The sequence below is a fragment of the Nicotiana tabacum genome, chromosome 11 (assembly GCF_000715075.1).
Source record: "Nicotiana tabacum cultivar K326 chromosome 11, ASM71507v2, whole genome shotgun sequence".
NCBI lineage: Eukaryota > Viridiplantae > Streptophyta > Magnoliopsida > Solanales > Solanaceae > Nicotiana > Nicotiana tabacum.
In genome coordinates this window covers 3,846,075-3,870,771 of record NC_134090.1, presented here as the reverse complement: position 1 = coordinate 3,870,771, position 24,697 = coordinate 3,846,075, and the positions used below count along the sequence as shown (strand labels likewise).

Here is a 24,697-nt window from a genome sequence, read left to right as displayed (position 1 = left end):
TATAAATCGGAAGACTTGAATGATATGTAGCTCAGAGCTTTGCTGCCTTTTTAGCGTAAAATCTTTCTTATGCTTGTAGTAAGATTTGGGTTATTTATTGTGGTCGTTGCAGTAAGACAGCTGATGATATTTCCGATTAAGTTATAAATAGGAGACAGGAAATAAATAACCTAGTAGCACTCTAAAAATGAAAAGTTTCTAAAAAAAAAAGGCTCTCACATATCTTTTTTATTCTTTTTTTGGGCTTTTCCTCTAATTTTTTATTAAGTTTAAATGTCTTATTTTCTTTGTTCCAACTCGGAGAATTTAAAACGTTGCAACAATTAAACTAACGGTTACAACGATTGAATTGATACTAAAATGGGTCACTAAAGTTGCAACCATTGAATTGAAATAATGGGTCGTTAAAGTTGCACAAGTGCCTCTTGGCTTGCAGAATAGTCTTTCCATATTCCAAGCTTAAGTTTTAACTTTCACAAAAAAAAATAAAAAATTATCCGATAGTTTGTTCATTAACATGTTGAGTTGATTGCATCTAAAAGTCAAAAGGCACTTACTACACGCTCTTGAGAAAAATCTACATCTGAAGAATTAGGAGAAGATAAGGCAACAACTAAAGAAGATAAGGCGCTTTATGAGTCATTCTATATTTCACATGTTTTCCTTTCCCATTCTCATCAATACTTCCCAATGAGCAGTTTATGGCACTGTAATAACGTCAGAGGTAATAATACATCTACAAATTGTATCATTTTATTAATTTCATGTTTTTTGACAAATGAATGTCTTTAATTTGATGATTTTTGGTTACTTAACTTTTTGATATCCTACTTTATGGCAAATATTGAAAATATGCGACATTGTCATCAAACATCAATAGATGACGCAAACCCGATAATTAGTAAATATGATATTGTGAAAGGTGGAGTAGAAAGGAACTTTACCAAGCCACTAGAGTGACTTATTTTTGCAACAACTTTATTCTGCCTACAATGTTTGGGCTATCTTTTTGTCAAGGGCTACTTGAAGTGTTAGCCTTTGTCATTGAAGAGGTTTTTATTGCTTTGATTGTGACTGATGGTGAAGAAAAAGAAGAAAGAAAGGAAAAGAAACTCCATGTATTAAAGTTTTAAAAAGGAAGAAGGGACGAATGAATAAGTACTCAAGTAAGAGAGATACATTTAGTTGATTCTTTTTTTTCTTCAATTTCTTTTTTTTTTATTATTTCTTTTTTCTATCCTTCTCTTTTTACTTCTTTGATTAGTTTTTATTTGAGAGAATTGAAAAACTGTCTACTTTATGAAACATATATATGAACAATTACTACTTCGTAAAAAATGAAAAAATTAAGGAAAAGAAGCCTTAGAGAAAGAAAAGAATGCAAACGATATCATAGATTCATATTCCCAGATTTTTGTCTTATCATTTTTTTATTAGTTCTTTCTTTAAAAAATTGTGTTTTCCTAATTCAAGTAACATGTATTTATCTAAATGATTTTAAATGAATTGTTTCAAAACCAAGGGTATTCACAATTTGTCCCGTTAATTAATTAATTAATTATATATATATATATATATAATATCTAAACAAAATCAAGAAAAAAATTTTATATAGTGTTTTAAGAGAATCATATCATGAAAAGAGAGAAAAGATGATAAAATCATGTAAAAATGGTTGATTAGTAAACATTATTTGCTTATAGAACAATTATAACATTACTCTTTTATGATTTTTTTTTGATAACCGCGCAAAGCGCGGGCAAATACACTAGTTAAGTTATAAATGGGAGACAAGAAATAAATAAGCTAGTATCACTCCAAAAATGAAAAGTTTCTAAAAAAAGATGGGCTCTACTCCGGTACAATTATTGCTATTGGATAATGTAACATTATATGTGGTAGGGCCTCATTGAGTATTACTTCCGGGGCGAAAACATATGCCTGATCTCCTCCCTAGATCATATATATAATATTGGGTGCATCTCTCTAAGTGAGATTGTGAATTCAAATCTTATGTCAATCTTATTATTTTTTTCCTAAAACTAGGCATCACATGGTTCGTATTAATTAAGTACATTTCTTCTTCTTTTTTTTCTTCTTTTTTTGATTTATTCTTTCAAAATTTTCACATATTAAAATTTCTATTTTTTGTTTCACCGAAAAATCTTTTTTGATTAAATAAAATATGCATATTAAACTAGTGGATAATGCAACATATAGTATGCTATTGGGTTCAACTGATCCCAATATTTTCAGCGTGGAGTATAGATATAAGAAAATTACTATTAAAAAATAAGAATTTTGAAGTTATAATTCCAAAAGTATAATGGGTGCAATAGTAAGAATCAAACGTTGCACCCGTAAAATTTATATTCTGAATTCATCTTTTTGTAATAGTGCACTCATCTTCCCAAAATCCTAAATCCGGTGCCGACTACTCCTAATAGAAAGTAAATAGTAGGAGTTTTTTGTGAAGCTTCTTCTTCATGTTTTACTCTAGTTGATTAGAATTATTATTGTTATAGGGTTTTCTTTGCACTTTATAATTCTCGATCTCAAATCGAACATCATTTTTTAAGGCAAAATACATAAGTTATCCCCTAAATTATAGACCAAATTCTTGTTACACATTTTTTACGAACGAAAACTATCTTACACACTCAACCTTTCCCGAGTGTGACTAAGACACACCACTTTTTGTTGATCAATTTTTTAAAATATGTGTGATATCACACACCAATAAGGTTGTGACATGTGTCATAACTCAAAAAAAAATACTTAGTTAAAAATGCCACGTGCGGTCAACACGACAAAACAACGAATTAAGAAGTGACTGCGGCTATTCTCTTTTACTACTCCCTCCGTTCTAATTTATGTGAATTTGTTTGACTGTGTACGGAGTTTAAGAAAAAATAAAGACTTTTGAAATTTGTGGTCCTAAACAAACCAAAAAGGGACCCAGAGTATTTGTGTGGTTATAAAAGCTTTTCACTAAGGGTAAAATTCTAAATTTAAGCTAAATTGTTACCAAATTTAGAAAGGGGTCATTCTTTTTGGAACGGACCAAAAAGGAAATAGGTTCACATAAACTGGAATAGAGGGAGTACTTTTTATGGTGAATGACACAGTTACCCACAAAAATAAAACTATTTATCCTTATCTACCCATTTATTTTTTTACCCATCAAACTAATCATATTTCCTACCCATGGTAGTTTTTGTGGGGAATTTTCTCTTTTTTCTCCAATTCTTTTTTATTTCAATGTTTCTTTTCTTTTTTCCTTTTTTCTTTCTTTCTTCTTTTCTTTTTTCTCGTTTTCTTCTTATTTTTTTCTTTTTTCTCTTTTATTTATATATTTTTGCCAAAATCGTGTTATTGTTATTTTTACCATAACTTATTTCGCACTCAATTTTAACTCCTTCTTTATTTATTTTCTTTTTATTTATATTCTTTATTTCTTGTTCCTTTTCTAATTCCACGTGATTGCCATGGAAACCGTGATCTCCTTCCCTACAAATATCAGTACACACTCTACCATTATCAGTAACACAACCAGTTATGGAGCAAAACATAATCTACAGCAACCAAATCTCCATATATACTAGTTAGAATAGAAATGATAATAAAATATTAGAAAATGCAATAAAAGTATAAGGTAATTGGATTGTGAATTTTATAGAGAAAATTGGGAGGTTTGGCCTAAAGTTTCATAATATAAATTTTTTAGTTTTGAATATTGAATTGGGGTCGGATTTGAGTGAAACTAGTATGGTTGGACTTGTAATTGAATGGGTTATTGGATTTTGTAAATTTTGTCGGATTCCGAGGTACGGGCTCGGGTTGGGCTGTTAGCCGATTTTGGGCTTTTTCATTCAAGATTTGATCTTTTCGATCGGGATTAGTTCCTTTAGCATTGTTTGATGTATTTGAGTTATTTTTGGTTAGTTTCGGGCCGTTCAGATGTCAGAACGCGCGGGATGGCATTTTGGAGCATCGTTTGGCTTGCTCGGTGTTGGAATTGGCTTGTTCAAGGTAAGTAACTCTTCTAATCTTGGAAATGAGGGTATAAAACCCTGAAATACGTCTTATGTGATTGGTATTGAGGTGACGCATATACTAGGTGACAGGCGTGTGGGCGTGCACCATGTGAATTGAGACTCTGTTGTTCTCATGGAACTATATAGTGGTCCTACTTTGTTGATATCCGTATTTTCACCATGTGATAAAGTAGTTAAGCTGTCAATCATGATAGATATCATATTTAGGCATTATGCTTATACTGTTTTGATCCATAGTGGTCGTCTCTTACTGTCACCTCACTGATTTCATTGATATTTCATACTCAGTCATATCCATGCATTCATATCATATCTCAGTCTCAGATATTATTTATTGATACATCATATCATTGTTGTCGGTCTAGTTTCATGACATTGTGAGCCTGTGAGTGAGACTGAAGAGATTGATGACTGAGTGAGGCCGAGGGCCTGAGTAAGAGTGGTATTTTGGGATCGGGCTGCACGTTGCAGCATATTATATAGATTATATTTTATATGGATCGGGTTGCATGCCGCAACGAGCCTTCGGGCTATATATATATATATATATATATATATATATATATATTATTGGATTGGGTTGCACGCCACAACAATATTGGATCGGGTTGCACGCCGCAACAATATTGGATCGGGTTACACGCCGCAATAATATTGTATCGGGCTGCACGCCACAACAATATAGCGCTTGGGCTGAAGGAGCCCCTTCAGAATCTACACACCCCCACTGAGCGCAGTCGACTATATATATATGTGGATCGGGTTGCACGCCGCAACAGACTTTATGGTCATATATGGATAGGGCTGCACGTCGCAGCAAGTATTGTACAACGCTGAGTGATTGAATGTGCTGAGCATTAAGTATAGTGAGAGAGAATGCGAGACAGTGAGATTAAGTACTCTGAGAGTGTGAGTACATAAGCTCATCATTTAGATGCATGGCATTCGACATGCGTACTTGAGATACATGTACAGAGGTGCATTTCATTCTACTACGCGGTGTTTGTGACATTTAAGATTTTTCTTGTATCTTGGCATGTTGGCATAGAGACGTACTTTCTTCATGCTATCTGAAAATGAAACATCTTACTTATTATTGAAAGAAGTTTTGGGGGAAAATCACAGTTTTTCAAACTTACTCGTATTTTGGCATTTTCGGTAAAAGGTTTGGGTTTGCACTGAAATATTTGAAAAGGAATGTCTATTTTTCTGGAACTGTGAACGAACTGAGCATTTTATTTATGAGATACCTCTTTTATTTCTCTGTTTGTTTCAGATTTCTCACAATAAACTACAGTATTTTTTGACAAATGATCTTTTTATCTTTCCTCCAACGTATAGAGGTCCACCAAAAAAAAACAAAGAAAAAAAAACTTCTGAATTAATTGCTAACGACTAATTTCTTTGGTTGCTGAATCACTTAATTTGTTTTGACACTATTAACCAAAAAATGGTTCAGTTTTCTTATTGTTATTGTATCTTTTGAGTAAAATTTGTCAACAGTGTTACTCAATTCCATAAAAGATTGTTATAATAAAAGCAGAATAGGACCAGACAAGATGACAATTTAAAGATCCCTTATCTACATGGCAAAGAAAGGAGTAGCACATGGTGTAACCATCTGAATTGTCGTATTGTCGTTTTGAACATTTATGCTCTTTTCAACTATTTGAAGTCTTGAATAGCTTCATATGATGTATTATGACCAAGTTTGAGTTTATTTTTATATTCGACCTCAGATCGGAGTTTTGATGATTCTGTTAGGTCCGTATGGTGATTTTGGACTCGGGCGTATGCCCGAAATTTAATTTAGATATTTCTAGGATGTTTCGACGACGTTTCTTCAAGCATAAGTGGTATCACATTACGTAAATGAACTCCAAATTCAGTTTTTATTGAAGAATTATATCCGTATGAAAATTACGGAACCATAGAAAAAAGAATCGTCGAATTTGGACATCGTATGAGAGAGTTATGCCCATTTCAGTGCAAAATAGAAAAGATTTCCCATCGCCAACGCCCAGGGTAGCGTGGGACGCTAGCCCTGGCGCTAGGAATCTTGAGGCTCAAAATGTTATATACTCATTTCGAGGTTTATTTTTCCCCATTACTCTTGGCTGAATTTTGTGGGTTTCCTCCACTCTCTCAAGACCTCCAACTCCCCCCATCTCCAAGGTGAGTAATCCCTACTAATTTGGTGTTTCATTCTATCATTTCTACTCTAAAACTAACTCAATCCACCATTAAATCCTTAGATCTTCAAAAAATTTCTTCAAGAACTCAAAAGAGGGTTTGGGCAAGATTTCTTCCAAAAGGTAATCCTGCACCCTTAGACATATATGCATGGATTTATTGTGAGTATGTGAGCAAGAAATAAGTATTAAAACTTATTGGATGGTGTTTGGAAGCCATAAATACTTAAACTAGATTATTGGGTATTGTAAAGAATTAATTAGTAACAATTGGGTGGATGTGAGTTCATTGATGACTGTAATGGTGCTAAAGAAGATTATTTGTAGACAAAGGATGGTTTAGTATCTCTTGTTGGTGGGAAGGGGGGATTATTAGATAAAGAAACACCAGTACTAGAGGTAGTAAATGCTATGTACTCTAGGTGTTTGATAAAATGTCTAAATGACCAAAAATTTGGAAAGTTGTTTACTAATATTGGTCCAATTGAATTATGTTGATGTAGATTGAAGTTGTAAGAGTAGTTGGAAGTTTTAATACCATTAAAGAGCTGAATTAAGAAATCTCAATTTGTGGCGATCTTATTTTCGAGGGATTTTCAAGGAAATCATCGAGATTTAAGCCGTCCAGAGGTGGCTTCACTCGCGAAGATCATTTAAAGACTCGGTTTAGTTTCGTCGAGGTAAGTATCTTGCCTAACCTTGAGTGGGAGAATTACCCCTTAGGCATTGAGTCTTATATTGAAATTGCGTAATTGAAAACCATGTACGCGAGGTGGCTAGTACGTACTTGGTTTATATGTGCAAATTATATCGATTGAAATTCGTAGACACCCTTATGTATTAAATTGTAAACTTGTTGGAACTTAGTAAATCTGTAATGACCCAACCGGTCATTTTGCCATCTAGAATCCCTTTTCCCTAAATAAGACTCCTCGTATGGTATTTTACTATTTTATGACTTGCGGGGATGGTTAGTTCGGGATTTGTTAAGGTTCGGGTTGAAATCGGAATACTTGGTTCCTTAGTTGGCTTTAAAAAGGTAACTTTGACTTCGGTCAACATTTTGAAAACACGAATCCAGAATCGGGATTTGACTATTCCAATAGGTTCGAATGATGATTTTAGACTTGGGCGTATGTTTGAATCGGGTTTTGGACAACCCGGGAGCGTTTTGGCGCTTAATAGTGAAAGTTAGTTATTTAAAGGTTTTAAGGTTCTTTAAATTTGATTTGGAGTAGGTTTTGGAGTAATTGAGGTCCGTTCAGAATTTCGGGCTTGGGAATAGTTTCGTATGGTGATTTAAGATTTGCACGAAAAATTTGGTGTCATTCCAAATAGTATAAGTATGTTTCGGTGCATTCGGAGTAAGATTGAAGAATTTGAAATTTCTAAGTTGAATCAATTTGGTTTGGGGTATGATTCTTAATTTTGAAACTGTGTTACACATTCTGAGGGTTCGAGCGAGTCCTTTTTACGATTTCACACTTTTTGGTATATTCGGGCGGTACCCCGGGGGCCTCGGGTGTTAACCGGGCGAGGCTCGGTCCAAGTTTGGACTTGTGAGGAACAATTGAAGCTTCCAGCTTCTGGTGTAATTGCACATGCGGTTGGACAGCCACAAGTGCGAGCCCGAAGATGCACCATTTTTGGCCGCAGAAGCGGCTTGGAGCCTTGGTCAGTGGACCGCAAAAGCGGCGTGGTGTGCGCAGAAGAGACCGCGCTTCTGCAATGAAGAGCCGCAAAAGCGGAAAAAGTCCGGAGATGCGGCCAGCGCTGGCCCTGTGCATCACCGCAGATGCGGCCCTCCGCCCGCAGAAGCGGAACCACAGAAGCGGCCCTCTGCCCGCAGATGTGAACATCGCAGAAAGCAGAACCTTCATTTAAGTCGAGGCTCGGCCATTTTTAGCCTATTTTCTTCATTCTTGGGCGATTTTGGAGCTTCTTGAGAGGGATATTCACCTAGCAACTTGGAGGTAAGTTAATTCTACCTATTGTGAGTTAAATACATAGATTATTGGTATATATTAATATGTAAATTATGGAAATCAAGGGTTTAGATGAAAAACCTAGGTTTTGATAAAAATTAGATTTTAAACACGAAAATAGTTATGGAATGGGATGAAAATTATGTATTTGAGTTCTTAAGGTTATGGGTGACGTTTTTTCCACCAAAAACTTTCGGAATCCAGGCACGTGGGTCCGAGGTGAATTTTACCAATTTGGGTTGGTTAATTAATCTAATAGTTAATTAATCTAATAAGTTAATTTCGAATTATTGAGCATGTATTGATTAAATTATATAACATTTGGCTAGTTTTTGATTTATCGGCACCAAATTGAGGCTTTAACGCGAAATTGTGATCGAGAAGTGAGCTTTGAGACGAGGTAAGTCTCTTATTTAACCTTGTAAGAGGGAATTTACCCCATAGGTATTTTAAATAAATATTTGTTTCTAATTGTGGGGGCTACGTACGTACGAGGTGACGAGAGTCCGTGCGTACCTACTATTTATGCTATTGTCCGGGTAGTATTAGGACCCAATTCATGAATTATTTGGAATTTTGCACATACTTGTTAAATTAAAAATTCCTAAATTATATTAGAACTTGTTAGAGAAATTTGTATTACCTTGGATATAAATCATTAATAATGTTTAAGTCAAACGCTTAAAATATCCTTCCCTTCTTGTAGAGCGGGCCGAACGCCTCGGCTGTAGATAGATGCATTTATGAATCGCGCCGCACGTCCCTCGGCAGTGTACAGGACACTCTGTATTGGGCCGTACGATCTCGGCATAAATCTTGCTTAATAATAAAAATTACACGATGCTTTGATATTTTATTGCAGCTTGTGAAGATGAACGAATTATTGGAAAATTTTAAATTATGAAAGATTTATTTATTTCTGCTTGTTAAGGAAATTATTGCTATTCACATAAACCATGTATTTATTAAAATATTTATCTTAATATTATGGACCCATAATGAGTGTAGAAGTTAACATCTCGTCACTACTTCTTCGAGATTTGACTTGATACTTACTGGGTACACGTTGTTTACGTACTGATGCTACACTTGATGCACCTTTTTATGCAGGATTTGAGAGAGGTGCATCAGGTGATCCTTCCGGCACGTACCCCCTATATCCCGAGGCCTAGTGGTGAATTGCCTTTCCTGAGCCGTTTGCAGCACCTAGTGTCTCTCTTTGTATTTTTATTCTGTTTATTTTATGTTCAGACAATATTTTAAATTTTGTGTAATCTACTAGATGCTCATATACTTGTGACATCAGGTCTTGGCACACTCGTTAGTAGAATTGTGGTTTGAAATTATTACTTTGTTTTATTTATTTATTTAGACTTTTGCTCTTAAATCTTGAAAGTAGGGAAGTTTAATTACTCGAAAATTTATTAAAAGAGGAAATATATATTTAATTCGCTAGTTGGCTAGCCTAGCAGTGATGTTGGGCGCCATCATGACCTATAGGTGATATTGGGTCGTGATAAAATCCTTGATTTGTCATACCTCATTCCTTGTTTGTCGAGTTTGTATTTTATATGATAATTTGGTGTGATTACCACTTGAATTTTTATGTGAATTCATCTGCAAATAATTAATTAAATAAGTTTAAACTGAAGCATTTATATATTTATCTAAAATTTTGATTAAAGAAGGCGGTGTCCTATGATGAGTTATTTTCTCATCCTTGTGGTTATTTTTTTAGATTTTATATACATTGTGTTGAGCCGTGGACTATCTGTTATGAAATTAATTGACTTTATTGTATCTTTAGAATGGCTGTGGCCTACAGAAAATTTGTAATTACGAGTTGATCATGCGGTGCTGCTGTGATAATATTCTGTGTGAATTGTTGTATGATTTGAGTTATTGTTATGTGGTGTATACGGGTGGCATTCCATTGCTGACATTATGCGGACATAAGGGTAGCATTTCACTGTTGTTGTGTGTATTGAAATATTGTCTGGGCGAAGTGATAATAGAGGCTATTAAATGGAGCGATAAGGAAGGCTATTATAGGAGCGATAAGAGTGGCTATAGGAGCAATAAGGTGGCTATTGATATTGTCAGGGCGGAGGAATAATGAAGGCTATTATAGGAGTGATAATAGTAGCTATAGGGGAGATAAGGGTGGCTATTGTCAGGGATGATATGTGATGATGTTGGGTTATTGTGTTGGTAATTTTTATGTGATGATATGGGATTATTGCGTTGGAAATTTTCATGTGATATTGTGATTTTCCTTGTGTTTATTTTTATATCTTGTACAACTTGTCTCGTTGTTTCGGTAAACTTGATAATAGTCTCATCTATGTTGAAATTGTGAGCATGTGGCTATTACCGGGCGAATTATGTTATTGGCACGTGAACTGTCCGTGCAAATGTGATATGAAATGTGGGCACGAGGTGCCAGGAAAATATAATAATTATGTTATTGGCACGTGAACTATCTGTGCAGATGTGATGTGAAATGCGGGCACGAGGTGCCGGGAAAAATATGATATTTTTTATTATTGGCACGTGAGTTGTCCGTGCGGTTTTGATAGAAATATGGGCACGAGCTGCCGTGGAAATATGAAAGTGGGTTGAGACACGTGTTTTAAGAATATGAAATGAGGTGTCACAGAGTGACTTTTATTTGAAAGAATTTATATTTGAAAGATATTTATTTGAAAGAAGTATATTCGAAAGATATTTATTTTAAAGAATTTTATATTCGTTTTGAAAGAAGTATATTCGGAAGGTATTTATTCGAAATAGTTATATGTGAAAGATTTATATTTGAAGGACTTAATTAATTGATTGTAATTGTGTTCCTTATTTGTTTGAGCAATAATTATGGTGTTCTTGTTGCCTTGCTGTTTATATCACTACTTGATTTTTGATGTTATCACTGCTAGTTATTTTTCAGTACTATTGTATACTGCTATATTGCACATGTTATTTGACCAGTGAGTGTCTTGACTGTACTTTGTCACTACTCCACCGAGGTTGGTCTTGATACTTACTGGGTACCGACTGTGGTGTACTCATACTACACTTCTGCAAAATTTTGTGGAGAACCAAGTATTGGAGATATCGGACTCGGACAGAGTTAGTGTGTTGATCGCAAGGATTCAAGGTAGAGCTTGGTCGTCATAGTCCCTTGGAGTCTTTCCATTTTATTGTACTTTCAACTCTTATATGAACAGTATTGTATATTCGATCCTTGAGATCATTGCATGTATTCATTTAGAGTTCGTGACTCAGTATTACCAGTCTTGGGAGGTTGTTATATTTATTTCCGCTTTTGGTTTCGACACTTGTATTACATTATATGTTTCAAAAGAAAAAGGCTCGAAATGTAATTGTAATTGGCTTACCTAGTCTTAGAGACTAAGTGCCATCACAACGCCTATGATGGAATTTTGGATCGTGACATATGATTTTGCCTGTTACCCAAAAGTTTTGATTTAATTGTTTCAAAGTATTGGCATCGGTGAGAAGTCTAAGTATGAGCTGATATCATAACTAATAGGTCCAGTCTATTGTCAACCAAAGATGTATCATGGCTAAGTGATTCACCGAAGCGACGAGACCTTGAAAGTTGGTTTTTGTATATGTCAGTAGAGGAATGTTTTGTCAATAGGAGAAGGTTTCTGCTCACAAGACCTGGAGATACCAGAAGTGAGAATGCTGACATGAGTAACGAAAACTTATGTGAAAAACACGATCGCTTGCCAGTGGAAGGTTTTTGCATTCAGTCAATCTACGCAGATTAAATCGGTCCTAAGGAACTCCCGATACACAAAAGTGACGAAGTTGCTTTGACTACAGAACTATGCTTGTGTATTGGAGCAAATTGGATTTAAAAAATAAAATAAAAGAATAAAATTTATTCTAAATAAGACTTTAAAAAAGGGTAAAATACATAGGTTACCCCCTAAACTATGGACCAAATCCTTGTTACATATTTTTTACGGAAGAAAATTATCTTGCACACTCAACCTTTCCAAAGTGTGCCTAAGACATACCATTTTTTACAGCTAGCACGCACATGTTTTACACTTAAAAGAGGCGAGCGAATGTAAATTTTTTGGGTCAGAACTATTATTTTAACGTCACATGTCCAATCTCTAGACCAAATACATAAACATACACTTAAAATTTACCTCTGATGTCTCTCTCACACTCCAGCTTACTTAATGATCATTTAGACACTTCAACTTAGCACCGATGTGTCATGTGGACACCTCTGTAAGTTTACCTGCGTGAAATATACTCTCCGTTGACATATCAAGTCAACAAATGAAATAATGACACGTGTAATTTCAAAATAAAAATATTATCACCTTAATAATAACTTATTAAAAAAACTCAAAAAGAACAATTCTTCCTTCTTCAAAAAAAAAAAAAACAGACCCCACCCCCTCGCGATCCCTCCCCTAACTTCTTCTTCTTCATTTTGAAAATCTAAACCAGACCCCTTTCCTTCTCCATCTTCTTCTCTAGCACTCCCCTCACCCCAAAACCAACGACCCTTTTCAAAACTTTTACTCTAAAGACCTTTAATAATTCCTTTATAAATCTGCAAACTGAGAAACCATCGGCACACCATCACAGAACCTCATCGGAAAAGCTCACCTCTGGCGACCTCTCTGTTCATCTCCTTCCCACCTGGGTTTCCTAGTCTCTTTCCTTTTATCCTTTCTTTTTTCGATCTCGTGCCTTTTTTTTTTCTCTATGAGTTGTTTGATTTGCGGTACAAAATGGCCAAATAAAGAAACAAATTGAGTATCCTTTTTAAAATTTTCTATTTGTTCTACTTCCTTGCTTAATTTTTTACTTTAATTTGAATCTTTTTAAATTTTTTACCCACCCCTTCCACATTTCATTCTCTTCGTCTAAAAAGAAGAAATAGAAAAGAAATTGGCCATTAACATTCTTCGGTCTTCATTAACACCACCATACAAACACGACCACAGAGCTTTACTCTCTAGCTCTTTCATCTTCAAAACTTTATTTTTGTCTCAACACTACTATCACGCCATCTCCCACCCTAGAATCCTTTACCCCCAATCCCCAACTCTGGCGTTAATTGTTTTCCGGCCGAAGTCCATCGCCAATTCTCAATATTTGCTTTACAAATCTGAAGAAACCTTCTGTCTCTACAGTATATATACACAAGATCTCAAGCTAGAGTAATTACAAACACTCAACTAAAACCTGAAAAAATGATCAATGATAGTGAAGATTTGGCAGATCTATAATTAAAATTTTCCGATGTTCTCTTTAGTTAGAGCGAAATCTTTTTAGGTGGTTGTCCTCTCTATTTTCTTGTGGCTGAGTTTTTGACTGGTTTATTTTGATTTATGTTTAGTTATGAAAGTGCAGCGTGGAATTTTAATGGTGTTTATAGAGGTTTAACATGGTAGAAATAAAAAGATATTAATTTAGTTTGCGGTGGAGAAAGATAAGGTAGGTGGAGAAAAAGAGAAAAAGATAGGAGAGGAAAAAATGTAACAATAAAAAGTAGAGGGAATTACACAATCTACCTACTAGGCACAAACTAATTACCCATTTTTGCCTATTTAGAAATTAATTATAATTTCTACCTATTCATCAAAATCTATTTTTGCCGGCTACCCATTCCTCTTTTTTGCTTGAATTTGTTTTCCTCAGCATACCAAACCATGCATATTTCCTTTTAACTAAACCTATAGCTTTCTCTTTGTGAATAAATATGAAATCTAATTTTAATTATTCGTTACTGCACATTATAATTTGTCATACAATGTGTACCTATGCAATCTAAAATATTTACCCAACTACTTATTTTCAAAATCCTTTCCTTTTTAATCCTGGATCACATGAAATCCCATTAATTGCCCCAACCTATTTTCTCTTTTATTGTCTTCTCAAATATAAATAAACGTTTTTCTTCTATCTTTTTCATTTCATAATATGATTTACTTGTCCATTGAATATTTTTTATTAATTTATTCTCCATTTCAAAATGGTATATAGTATATTATTATAATATATCTAAATTTTAGTATAATCGATGACGCACAAAATTGAATTAATTAGATTATGTGACAACTGATATTAATTCAGTTTAATAATTAAATTAAAAAAATATTTTTTAAACTCTTTGCGTACAACTGTATACCCTGTTGGTATATCTATATACTATACTGGTATCATATGTTAGTTGGAACCTTTTTTGGTTGTATTAGCTACATTTAATTTGTACATTGTATGATTTTTCTTTAGTAATAGTAGAATAGTACAATATCTCGATTTTTTATTATTTTCCTTTTGCATATGTATTATGTAATCATTTTAATTTTTTCTTTATGTGTTTGTTTTATATAATAGTATTATAGTATAATATCTTGAAATACATTCTTGTATTAATATGTGGTACACTATTTTTTGGATTTTTCTCTTTATGCATGTGTATTATGTAATAGTAGTGTAGTCATATATAGTTGCCTGGAATTAATTAGTAGAACTGTATACCCTATTGGTATAATTATGTCATATTGGTATCACATGGTAGTTGGAATATTTTTTGGTTGTTTTACTTACATTTTTAAGTGAATTCTATTCTGAAATAATTTATATAATCATATTTTGCTGTGTTGGATTTTCTTGTACCTATGGACATAGATTTTGTGTATTATGTAATAGTTTTTATAGTTATATGCAGTTGTTGGAACCACCCCGTACAACTAACATAACAAGAATACAAGAATGTGAAGTTTCATAAGGGTTTGGCAGCATCTCAAGATAAGTACACACGTCTCCGTACCGATCCGCAACACTCTACTAAACCTGTTCATGACTTGTGAGACCTATGTAACCTAGACTTTCTCAATAGCTCAGCACTCGGCACTCAGCACTCAATACTCGTACTCAATAGGTACCTGCGCTCACTAGGGGTGTGTACAGACTCCGGAGGGGCTCCTTCAGCCCAAGCGCTATATTGCTGCGGCGTGCAGCCCGATCCCGTGTATATATATATATATATATATATATATATATATAGAGAGAGAGAGAGAGAGAGAGAGAGCCATAAGGCTCGTTGCGACGTGCAACCCGATCCACATATATACAGCCCTAAGGCTCGTTGCGACATGCAAATCGATCCACATATATACAGTCATAAGGCTCGTTGCGGCGTGCAACCCGATCCATATATATATACATATTGCTCACAACTCGGCACTCAGGCCCTAAATCAGTCACCAAACTCTCCAGTCTCTCGGGCTCTCAGAAATCATATAAATCAGCCCAAACAGAAATGCTGTAATGTATCAACAAGAAACAAAAAAGAGTGTGAGATATGATACGCAAGTAAAACTACGACTGAGTGCAAGACAATAATTAGAAAATAATTCAACAAGTACACGGCCTCTGCAGGTCCCAACAATATCAACACATTGCCTAAACATGATTTCTAACATGATTTGCAGTCAAATTTCTATAATGCATGGAGAGAATACAATTAACAACAAGTTATTCAACTTTACAGTTCTATGGAATGGACCAAGTCATAATTCCTACAGTGCAAGCCCACACTCCTGTCACCTAGCATGTGCGTCACCTCCAAACCAATCACATAACACGTAATCCGGGGTTTCATACCCTTAAGACCAGATTTAGAACTGTTACTTACCTTTATCCGTGCCAATCTCTACTCCAACATGCCTTTGCATCGCGAATCGGCCTCCAAATGCCTCGAATCTAACCACAAATAATATAATACAATCAACACGGGCTAAAGAAATTAATTTCGTAAGAAAATACGAGATTATATATCAAAAATCCGAAATCGACTTCAAGCCGGTCGCTAGGCCCACGTCTCGAAATCCAACAAATGTCATAAAACCCGAAAGCCCATCCAACTATGAGTCTAACCATACCAAATTTATCAAAATACGACACAAAATCGTCACTCAAATCCCCAAAATCAACTCTCCAAATCCTTATCCTCAAACCCCCAAATTACACCTCAAAAACACATCAATTAGGTGGAAAAATTAATGGGGGAACATAATTATTGAAGAAATTTAACCACAAGTGACTTACCTAAAGATTCCCTTCGAAATCCCTCTCAAAAATCGTCAAATTCCGAGTTTGCAAAGTCAAAAAATGATAAAACCCTCGGAACCCAACATTTATATCCTGCCCAGGCTTTTCACATCTATGGCCAATTATCTGCACATGCGGACTCGCTTCTGCGGTTGAACCTCCGCTTATGTGGAATTCACTTACCCAGTGTGCCTCCGCTTTTGCGACCCTTGTCCCGCATCTGCGCAATCGCAAGTGCGGAATTAACCATCGCACCTGCGAGACTTCCACTCCTGCGCCCCTAACACCGCATCTACGATCACGCAGGAGTGGAAAATGACCTCGCACATGTGACCTATGCTCACCTCCTTCTTGCCCGCTTTTGCGGCTCCCTTCTCGCATCTGCGGTGCCCACTCCACATATGCGATTAAACCAGTAGCTGCCAACTTCAGCAATTCTTCAACTTCAAATCTTGGTCCGTTAACCACACGAGGTCCCCAGGACCTCGACCAAACATACCAACAAGTCCTAAAACATCAAACGAACTTAATTGAACCCTCAAATCAACTCAAACAACATCAAAAATACAAATCACACATAGATTCAAGCCTAATGAACTTTGAAACTTCCAAATTCAACAACTAACGCCGAAACCTATCAAATCACGTCCGATTGACCCCAAATTTTGCACACAAGTCACAAATGACACCACAGACCTATTCCAACTTTCGAAATCGGAATCCGACTTCGATATCAAAAAGTCCACTCCCAGTCAATCTTCTCAAAAATTCAACTTTCGCCATTTCAAGCCTAATTCCACTATGGACCTCCAAATCACAATTCGAACACGCTCATAAGTCGAGAATCACCCAACGGAGCTAACGGAATCATCAAAACTCCATTTCCGAGTCGTTTACATATGAGTCAATATCCGGTCAATCATTCCAACTTAAGCTTTCCATTATGAGACTAAGTGTCTCAATTCATTCCAAATTCCTTCCGGACCCGAACCGACTAATCCGGTAAGTCATATAACAACTTTAAAATATAAAAGGTGCAGGAAATGAAGGAACAGGACTATAAATTTTGAAACGACCGATCGGGTCATTACAATAGTCATTTGGTGTTTTTCCATTTGCCTTAGATGTATCCCATATGCTAGCAAAAGGTACAAAGAAAAAATGTATATTATATTCTTTATCAAGATTTGAATGGGTCATGCAGTTTTGAGCAAGTTTCTGGGTTATGCACGACACCCCGTCATCACATTCGGGAATCAATTGAGTTGTTGTGTCAATTAATCTGCCAGAGTAACATACAACAAATCCCAAGAATTTATCAGGTATATCCCAATTTTCAGGCAAATTGACTGATACATTATTATCCCAACCATGATGGTGGAACCAACTTGGAATCCCACCATAACGATTCTCACCGGTAAATACCACTATTAAAAATTCGGGCAAAATCTTCCAAAAACACCGATTAAAGTGGGTCGGTAATGGCCAATAACCGCCAAAAATGCGATCATTTACGTGTAGACGGTATTTTGAAGGTCAGAAAGGCATACCGACCAAAGTTGGTCGGAAATTACCGACCAACTTTGGTCGGTCAATTAAATTCAAAAAAAATAATTGCCGAAAAAACTGACCAAAATTGGTCGGTGTTTTAATTATGTAATTAAAAAATACACCATCTAGGAATCGAACCGGGGTCTGTACCGTGGCAGGATACCATTCTACCACTAGACCATTGGTGCATTTTTTTAAGACTGTTTTTTATTTCATTTATACTCTTTAATTATATTTTCTCACGAAAATAACCGACCAAAGTTGGTTTGGTCCTTTTTTTAAAAATAAAATTATCGACCGAATTCGGTCGATTTTTTAAAATGACCGCCAGAATTAACCGACCGATTTCGGTCGGTTTTCTTAATATTAATTTTAATTTATTTTAAATGAATTTTTTGTATCTAATTCTAGTGGAAGTTGTGGCAGCTGTGTAAGCCTCTTGCAATTTCTTAAGTCCAAGATTCGAAGAGCACCAAATTGGGCTATGCTTCGAGGCAAATGCTTAAAATTATTTCCACCGAGATACAATTCTTTCAAAGAGGATAAGGATCCAATATCTTCCGGAAGTCCTCCATCTGTTAGATTGCAGTAACTAAGATTCAGATGTTCCAATGACCGTAATCCTTCAGCCACCGGAGGGAACTCAAAGTGCACTCCATTGTATCTAAAGCCGCTAAAGTTCAAGATTTTAAGTTTGTTCAAGCGTACGATGGAAGATGGAGGTCGTGAAATTAGAGTACTATCACCGGCATCAAGCTCCTCCAAGTTGTCTAAATCCCCTATCTCTTCTGGCAAGCTTTCCATATTGAAGCACCCCAACACATTTAGACTAACCAAACTTTTCAACCTACAAATGCTGCTTGGAAGAGCTACAAGGTTATTCATACAGCTCAAATCTAGCTTGGTAATATGAGTTTGATACTGAAAAATAGATGATGGTAGTTCCCTTATCCCAGAGCGTTGCATGTGAATTTGTATCTCCGGCTTCATTCTCCCGTGGATTTCTGGGAATTTCTCTAAACTATAGCACTTATTTAGATTCAGATATTCAAGAGATTCCACGTTAACACATGAAAACCTCTTAAGGCTTACACAATACCTCAAATTTAACCGAATGAGTTTGCTGCAACATCCCATGGAATGGTGAACCTCTTTAAGATTAGAACACCAAGTCAGATCCAAATACTCCAAATTTGGCATCCCCGTGAAATCTGGTGTTCGCATCAGTCTTCTAGAGTAGCTGAGATCTATCCTCCGTAGAGACCGCAAATGCTGTTCAGAATACAGACATAATGACAAAAAAGAAAGAATTTATTTTGCTGCTCCGCTGGATTCCAATAATAAAATATTTGGCTAGTGGGGCTATCTATGAATGTAGAAACTTTTTCGTTTTGTTTTTTCATTTGTATTTTGGGCATCAAATGACCTCTGTTTTCTTGAATTCTTAATTACTTATTGCTAGCTTTCCTAAAAGTATTTATTACTCCCTCGACAAGAAATGAATGATAGCATTTGAATGATGAGGGCCAACACATTATTTTTGTGCGAAATTAGAAATTTATTTTTTATATATGAAAAATTGCTTGTTAAGAAACTGAATAAAAGTAAATTATTCCTTAACTGTAATTTAACATGATTGAAAAAAACTGTAGCAAAGAGAAAAGTGATTCTCTCTTTAAAAAAAGTGTAATATAAAATGGGGAAACCAAATGTTAAATCCGGAATCAATGTATGAAAGCGTATATGTCATTAGAGAAAATAGTTGTACACAATAAATTCCTTTTGTTTTACTAATAAATATTCCTTCTGTCCCACTGTGTACAACCCTAGGATGAAATTCATATGAGTCTAATCTTACTATGAGAAAAAATTGAAGGAACTTTCAAATTGAGCTTCTTAATTAAAATGATGATGGGAAGATATGGAGAAAAAAGACATGAAGATCTTACAATAATATTGAGAACAACCCCAAATAATATAAAATTAATTTTTTTGAGATGGAAATACAAATATTTGAGCTTATGGAATTAATAACTTTTGTTCATTTAAAGACATGCATCATAATTCTAGCTAAAAAAGGAAGTACCTCAAATAATACGTGAAGAAAGCAATAATATTTGTTCGTTATCACTAAATTAAAGGACAAAGATAGTTAGAGAGAAAAATAAATGGCAATAAAATAGAACTCAACTATTGTACCTTTGTTTCCATCCATAAATAATGCAGTGAACTGTACGAGAGTTGAAGGTGAACAAGCATTTTGGGTTCAAAATTTTCTGGCAATGACTTCCAAGAATAGTCATGACACACAAAACAACGCAAGCTGTTGGGCAAATACTCAATGGCATCACGGGTCGATGAACTCCCTATGTTAAATATCCTAAGCCTTTTCATATTTTTCATAGCCTTTTTGCTAAAGCGTAATGTACCAGAATGGTAATAAGGAAACCAGATTACTTCCATTTTCGTGGTCCCCTGGTAAGAAAGATCATTAGTCTACAAAGTATAATTTCAAATGTGGTATAAAATCAACTTGCTAATATGACTACTTTCTCACTCCTTGCAATGCCAAAGTTTAAGATACAATATTAGTTAGATTCTTTTTAAGAAATACTGATGTTACTTCAAAAAAAAATACTTTTTTGCAATTAATTCTATAGTTTTATTTTCTATTATTACATTTTTCTTAGAAGTTCATTAGAGTCAAGTCTATAATCTTTTCATGTTGTGATAGAAAGTAATTGTAATTGAAACAATACCAATAAATTGTAAAAAAATAATGGTAAAGTGAATCAATGATTGAGTTATTATGTACTAAAATGTCATAAAATTTTCAAATTAATCTAAAGAATGACATTGGATCAAACAGATTAAGTGGCTATTAGACTAATCCGTCGCTAAAAAGTATAAGAAAAATGAATTAGGCAACGTAAATTAAAGAGGCTACTAAACAAATTAGGTAATTAATGTTTTTTTACTAATTAGGTAGTTAATATTATTTTTGCTTCTCCTACTAACTAAAGTAAACAACTAAAATGACGTACCTGCAAGACTATAAAGCAAGAGGAACAAATAATTGGAATTGACTACCCTATGTGTCTTTGGAATATAAAAATTAGAAATTAAATATTATTGCATTGTTTAGCCTACTTACTGTATTGTTGTTCATCACTTCTTCAACTTCCTCGACGAGCCATAATCTGCTACATTCTCCTGGATATTTTTGAAAATTCACTATATATTTACCCATATCTTCTATAAGGTCATGCATTTGAATCTCATCATTTTCAGAGATGGACACAAGAGATTTGTTAATTAAGACACGCAATCCGTATTCAACTCCAGAATGACAACTCTCAAGAATTTTCATGGCGTAATCTTTTTCTTTCCCTCGAAAGAAGCATGCTATATCTAGAAACATCTCTTGTTGGATGGGCTCCAATCCATCATAACTGATTTTGAGCTTTTCAACAATTTCCGAATTAGAATTAATTTTCATTTGCTCTATTGCACTTTTCCATTCAGTTAAGCCTAGGTTATGCAGCAAAGAACCCCACACTTTGAGGGCTAAAGGAAGGCCTTTAGCATAATTTACTACCTCCAATGAGAGCTCCTTAAAACACTCATCTGGATCTTCTTTTCTAAAAGCATGTTGACTGAACAATTGCATAGCTTCACAGTGAGCTAGTCCAGTCACTTCATAAATGACATCATTCTTCCCTATCAAATGCTTGTTTCTAGTTGTTACAACAACTCTACTGCCATTACCAAACCAACCAATATCATCTGCTAAATATTCTAAATGATCTTTATGATCTAAATCATCAAGCACAATTAGCACCTTCTTAGAGCGAAGTTTGTCTGGAATCATTCGCTTCCCATCATGCTTATTATTGACGTAATCATCTTTTCTTCTTAACAATTCAGAGAGAAGGGTGTTTTGCAAAGAATGCAGTTGATGTCTTTTTTCATTTTCTTTAATATCAGTAAGGAAACAAGCAGCTTCAAATTGATGAGATAAAGTGTCAAAAATGGCTCTTGCTATTGTCGTCTTCCCTACACCACCCATGCCCCAGATCCCCAATATGATCCGAACATCATTGATTCCTACCTTAAGTAGGGACTTTAATTTCTCCAAATGAGTATCTATTCCCACAACATCTCGCAAAGAAGACAAAGTAGCACTATTGCACAATTTGGAAATTTGGTCGACAATCTGCTGAATATTCTCTGCTTCAATCCTACGAAAATAAGAAAATTAATTGTGGATAATGTAAGAAACTCAAGCATTAGTAAGCATTTCATAATTAATTTTTTTTATTACATAGGGGTAGCGGAAAGGGAGAGAAGATTATTGGGTGAGGAATCGAACTCTCATCAACTAGGTAAATAGCCAACAAATTGAGCTACTAAATATTGTCAATTTACATAGAGATGATTAAAAGACACCGCACATAAAACAAACGCTTGAAGGAGCAATCAAAATATTATACGTGCAAGAATGTTATTGAGGGGTAATAGCAAAACGTGAGTAGCTTAAGATGTTTTTTATTTATTCTCTTCAATTATAACAATACCTTCTTACTCATAGAAACATATATAACAACCATCATTCCTTTTTTTTTTCTGGAAAAAAAAAAATAATTTTAACGTCTAAATGACAATCAATGAAATTAGATTGTGTAAGCAATATTCTTAGCAAAATAAATTGATTAAGTTTCCACCTTTTAATTTTATTTTGTAATTTAGTGTCTATTCTGTTTAACTCATTTTTGAGGTACAAATTCTTTTTTCTATAGTAGAATATGTAGTCTTCACATAAGCAACCACATTTGAATGAAATTTATTCCTTTTGAGTTGGAGTGGGAGGTGCTTAGCACTTGAGCATTTTTAACTTACCCGTGTATATTCCTTTTTTTTTTTTTGTATATTCCATTTTTTCATTATAAGAAATTACTATATGTTTTTAACTCACCCGTCACGGATATCATATCCTTTTAGATCTGCGGCAGCAGTTAGTGCATTCCTCCATCTTTGGAGCTTTTGCATTCCTTCATCATCATCCTTATAGCTTGTTTCATGTTTGTCAAAGGCTTCAGCAAAGTTGTCCCTCTGGTTCCTAACATGTGATGGATCCACACCATAGAAGACTGGTATGACAGTCTGTCCACATTGATCCTTGCATTCCATGATCTTCACTAGCTCATCTAAGCACCACCTCGATGTTGCATAATACTTTGAGAAAATGACGAGGGCAACTTGAGACTGTTCGATAGCTTTCAAGAGTTCATGTGATATTGATGTGCCATGATCTAGCCTTTTATCATCTTGAAACGTGAATATTCCACTATTTTCTAAGCTTTTGAAGAGGTGACCTGTAAATGTTCTCCGAGTATCTTCACCTCTAAAACTTAGAAAGACTTTGTAGTTCCACCGAGAAAACTGTGAAATACTCGCCGAAGCAGAAGAAGATGCCATTGATTCAGTTAATTATCTGAAAAGAAAAAAAACTGCATATGGATAAATTGTAGTTGTGGTAAGAGATTAACTGATGATAATAGGAGAGAAAGAAATAAACAACTAGCTACTAGCACTTCAAATGAGAAAAGTTTGTATGAGATGGGTTTTCTTTGAACTTTAATAGAAGGAAATTCCTTCAAAGACCACCCCCTGTATCAATGGACAGCTAAAAATACAAGTGGGTATATGAAGCTACAAAGAAAGAGTCTACCTATCCCAATTGAATTGAATTATTGCTCCAAAGCACAAACACAAACGTCCCTCTCTCTCTTCTCTACCAAACAAAAAGGACCCATTGATTGAATTTCATTTTCTATTTTAATTTTCTATGGAGGTTGAAAAAGTAGCCGTCCAGCAAAATATTTCTCAGTTGTTTTATATGATAATACTGTCCAAGTTAGCTCATTCCATCTTAACTATTTTATTGGAGACTTAGGCAGCTAAAAATTAATCACCTAATGATTTTTGCCTCTAGTGTTTTTATTTGAACTTGAAATTTCGTGATTTTTATCTTACTTTATTGACCATTAGGCACACCTTTAGATCAAAATATTTCTCAATCTTCAACATATTGAATTAATAAAGAACTTAAATAAAATGCACTACTCAACAAATTACGAGCCTGTTTATTTGAATCGTAAAATATATTAAAGACTAAAAGCAAGGTAATATCCGAGTAATTTCTTTGTCACTAATAACGCATGATGACTTGACTTTATTGTAGTTGAAGATAATAACCAATCAAAAGCACTACCGTCTATTTTGCACCTTATATTTTCTTTGTGCATATCGTGAAAATATAAGTGTAACGACCCGGCCTGTCGTTTTGAGTATTACAGCCACGTTCTCTCATTTACTGCTCAAGTTATACTTTACAACTGTTATGTGACTTGCCGGGATAATTGGTTCGGGTCCGGTGAGGTTTCAGAATGAATTGATACACTTAGTCTCAAAGATGAAAGCTTAAATTGAAAAGGTTGACTGGATATTGACTTATATGTAAACGACCTCGGAATAGAGTTTTGATGATTCCAATAGCTTCGTATGGTAATTTTGGATTTAGGAGTGTGTCCGAAAAATTATTTAGAAGCCTGTAGTTAAATTAGGCTTGAAGTGGCTAAAATAGAAATTTAAGTTTGGAAGTTTGATTGGGGAGTTGACTTTTTGATATCGGGGTCGGAATCCAGTTCTGAAAATTTTTATAGGTCCATTATGTTATTTATGACTTGTGTGCAAAATTTGAGGTCAATCGGACTTGATTTGATAGGTTTCGGCATCG

At 34.8% G+C, this 24,697-nt stretch overlaps 1 protein-coding gene across 2 annotated transcripts; it reads right to left on the bottom strand.

Moving 5' to 3' along the window:
• Positions 1–18,264: 18,264 nt before the first annotated feature.
• Positions 18,265–23,579, bottom strand: LOC142166189 (TMV resistance protein N-like). 2 transcript variants are annotated; one of them, XM_075224682.1, is made up of 4 exons: positions 22,874–23,579; positions 21,053–22,139; positions 20,098–20,373; positions 18,265–19,170 (listed from the first exon to the last, which is right to left on the bottom strand). In XM_075224682.1, exons 1-4 carry the CDS (start codon positions 23,374–23,376, stop codon positions 18,271–18,273), a joined length of 2,766 nt encoding a protein of 921 aa, XP_075080783.1. In that variant the 5' UTR covers positions 23,377–23,579; the 3' UTR covers positions 18,265–18,270. The 2 variants fall into 2 exon arrangements, with proteins under 2 accessions (XP_075080783.1, XP_075080784.1); XM_075224683.1 differs by lacking the exon at positions 20,098–20,373 and having other exon boundaries at positions 22,874–23,578.
• Between the last annotated feature and the right edge of the window lie 1,118 nt (positions 23,580–24,697).

Coding starts and splice junctions, on each gene's coding strand:
- LOC142166189 (XM_075224682.1), bottom strand. CDS start 23,376: ATGGCATCTTCTTCTGCTTCGGCGAGTATTTCACAGTTTTCTCGGTGG. Junction 22,140..22,873: donor GGATATGATATCCGTGACGG/GTGAGTTAAAAA, acceptor TTATTTTCGTAG/GATTGAAGCAGAGAATATTC. Junction 20,374..21,052: donor AAGTGATGAACAACAATACA/GTAAGTAGGCTA, acceptor CTTTCTTACCAG/GGGACCACGAAAATGGAAGT.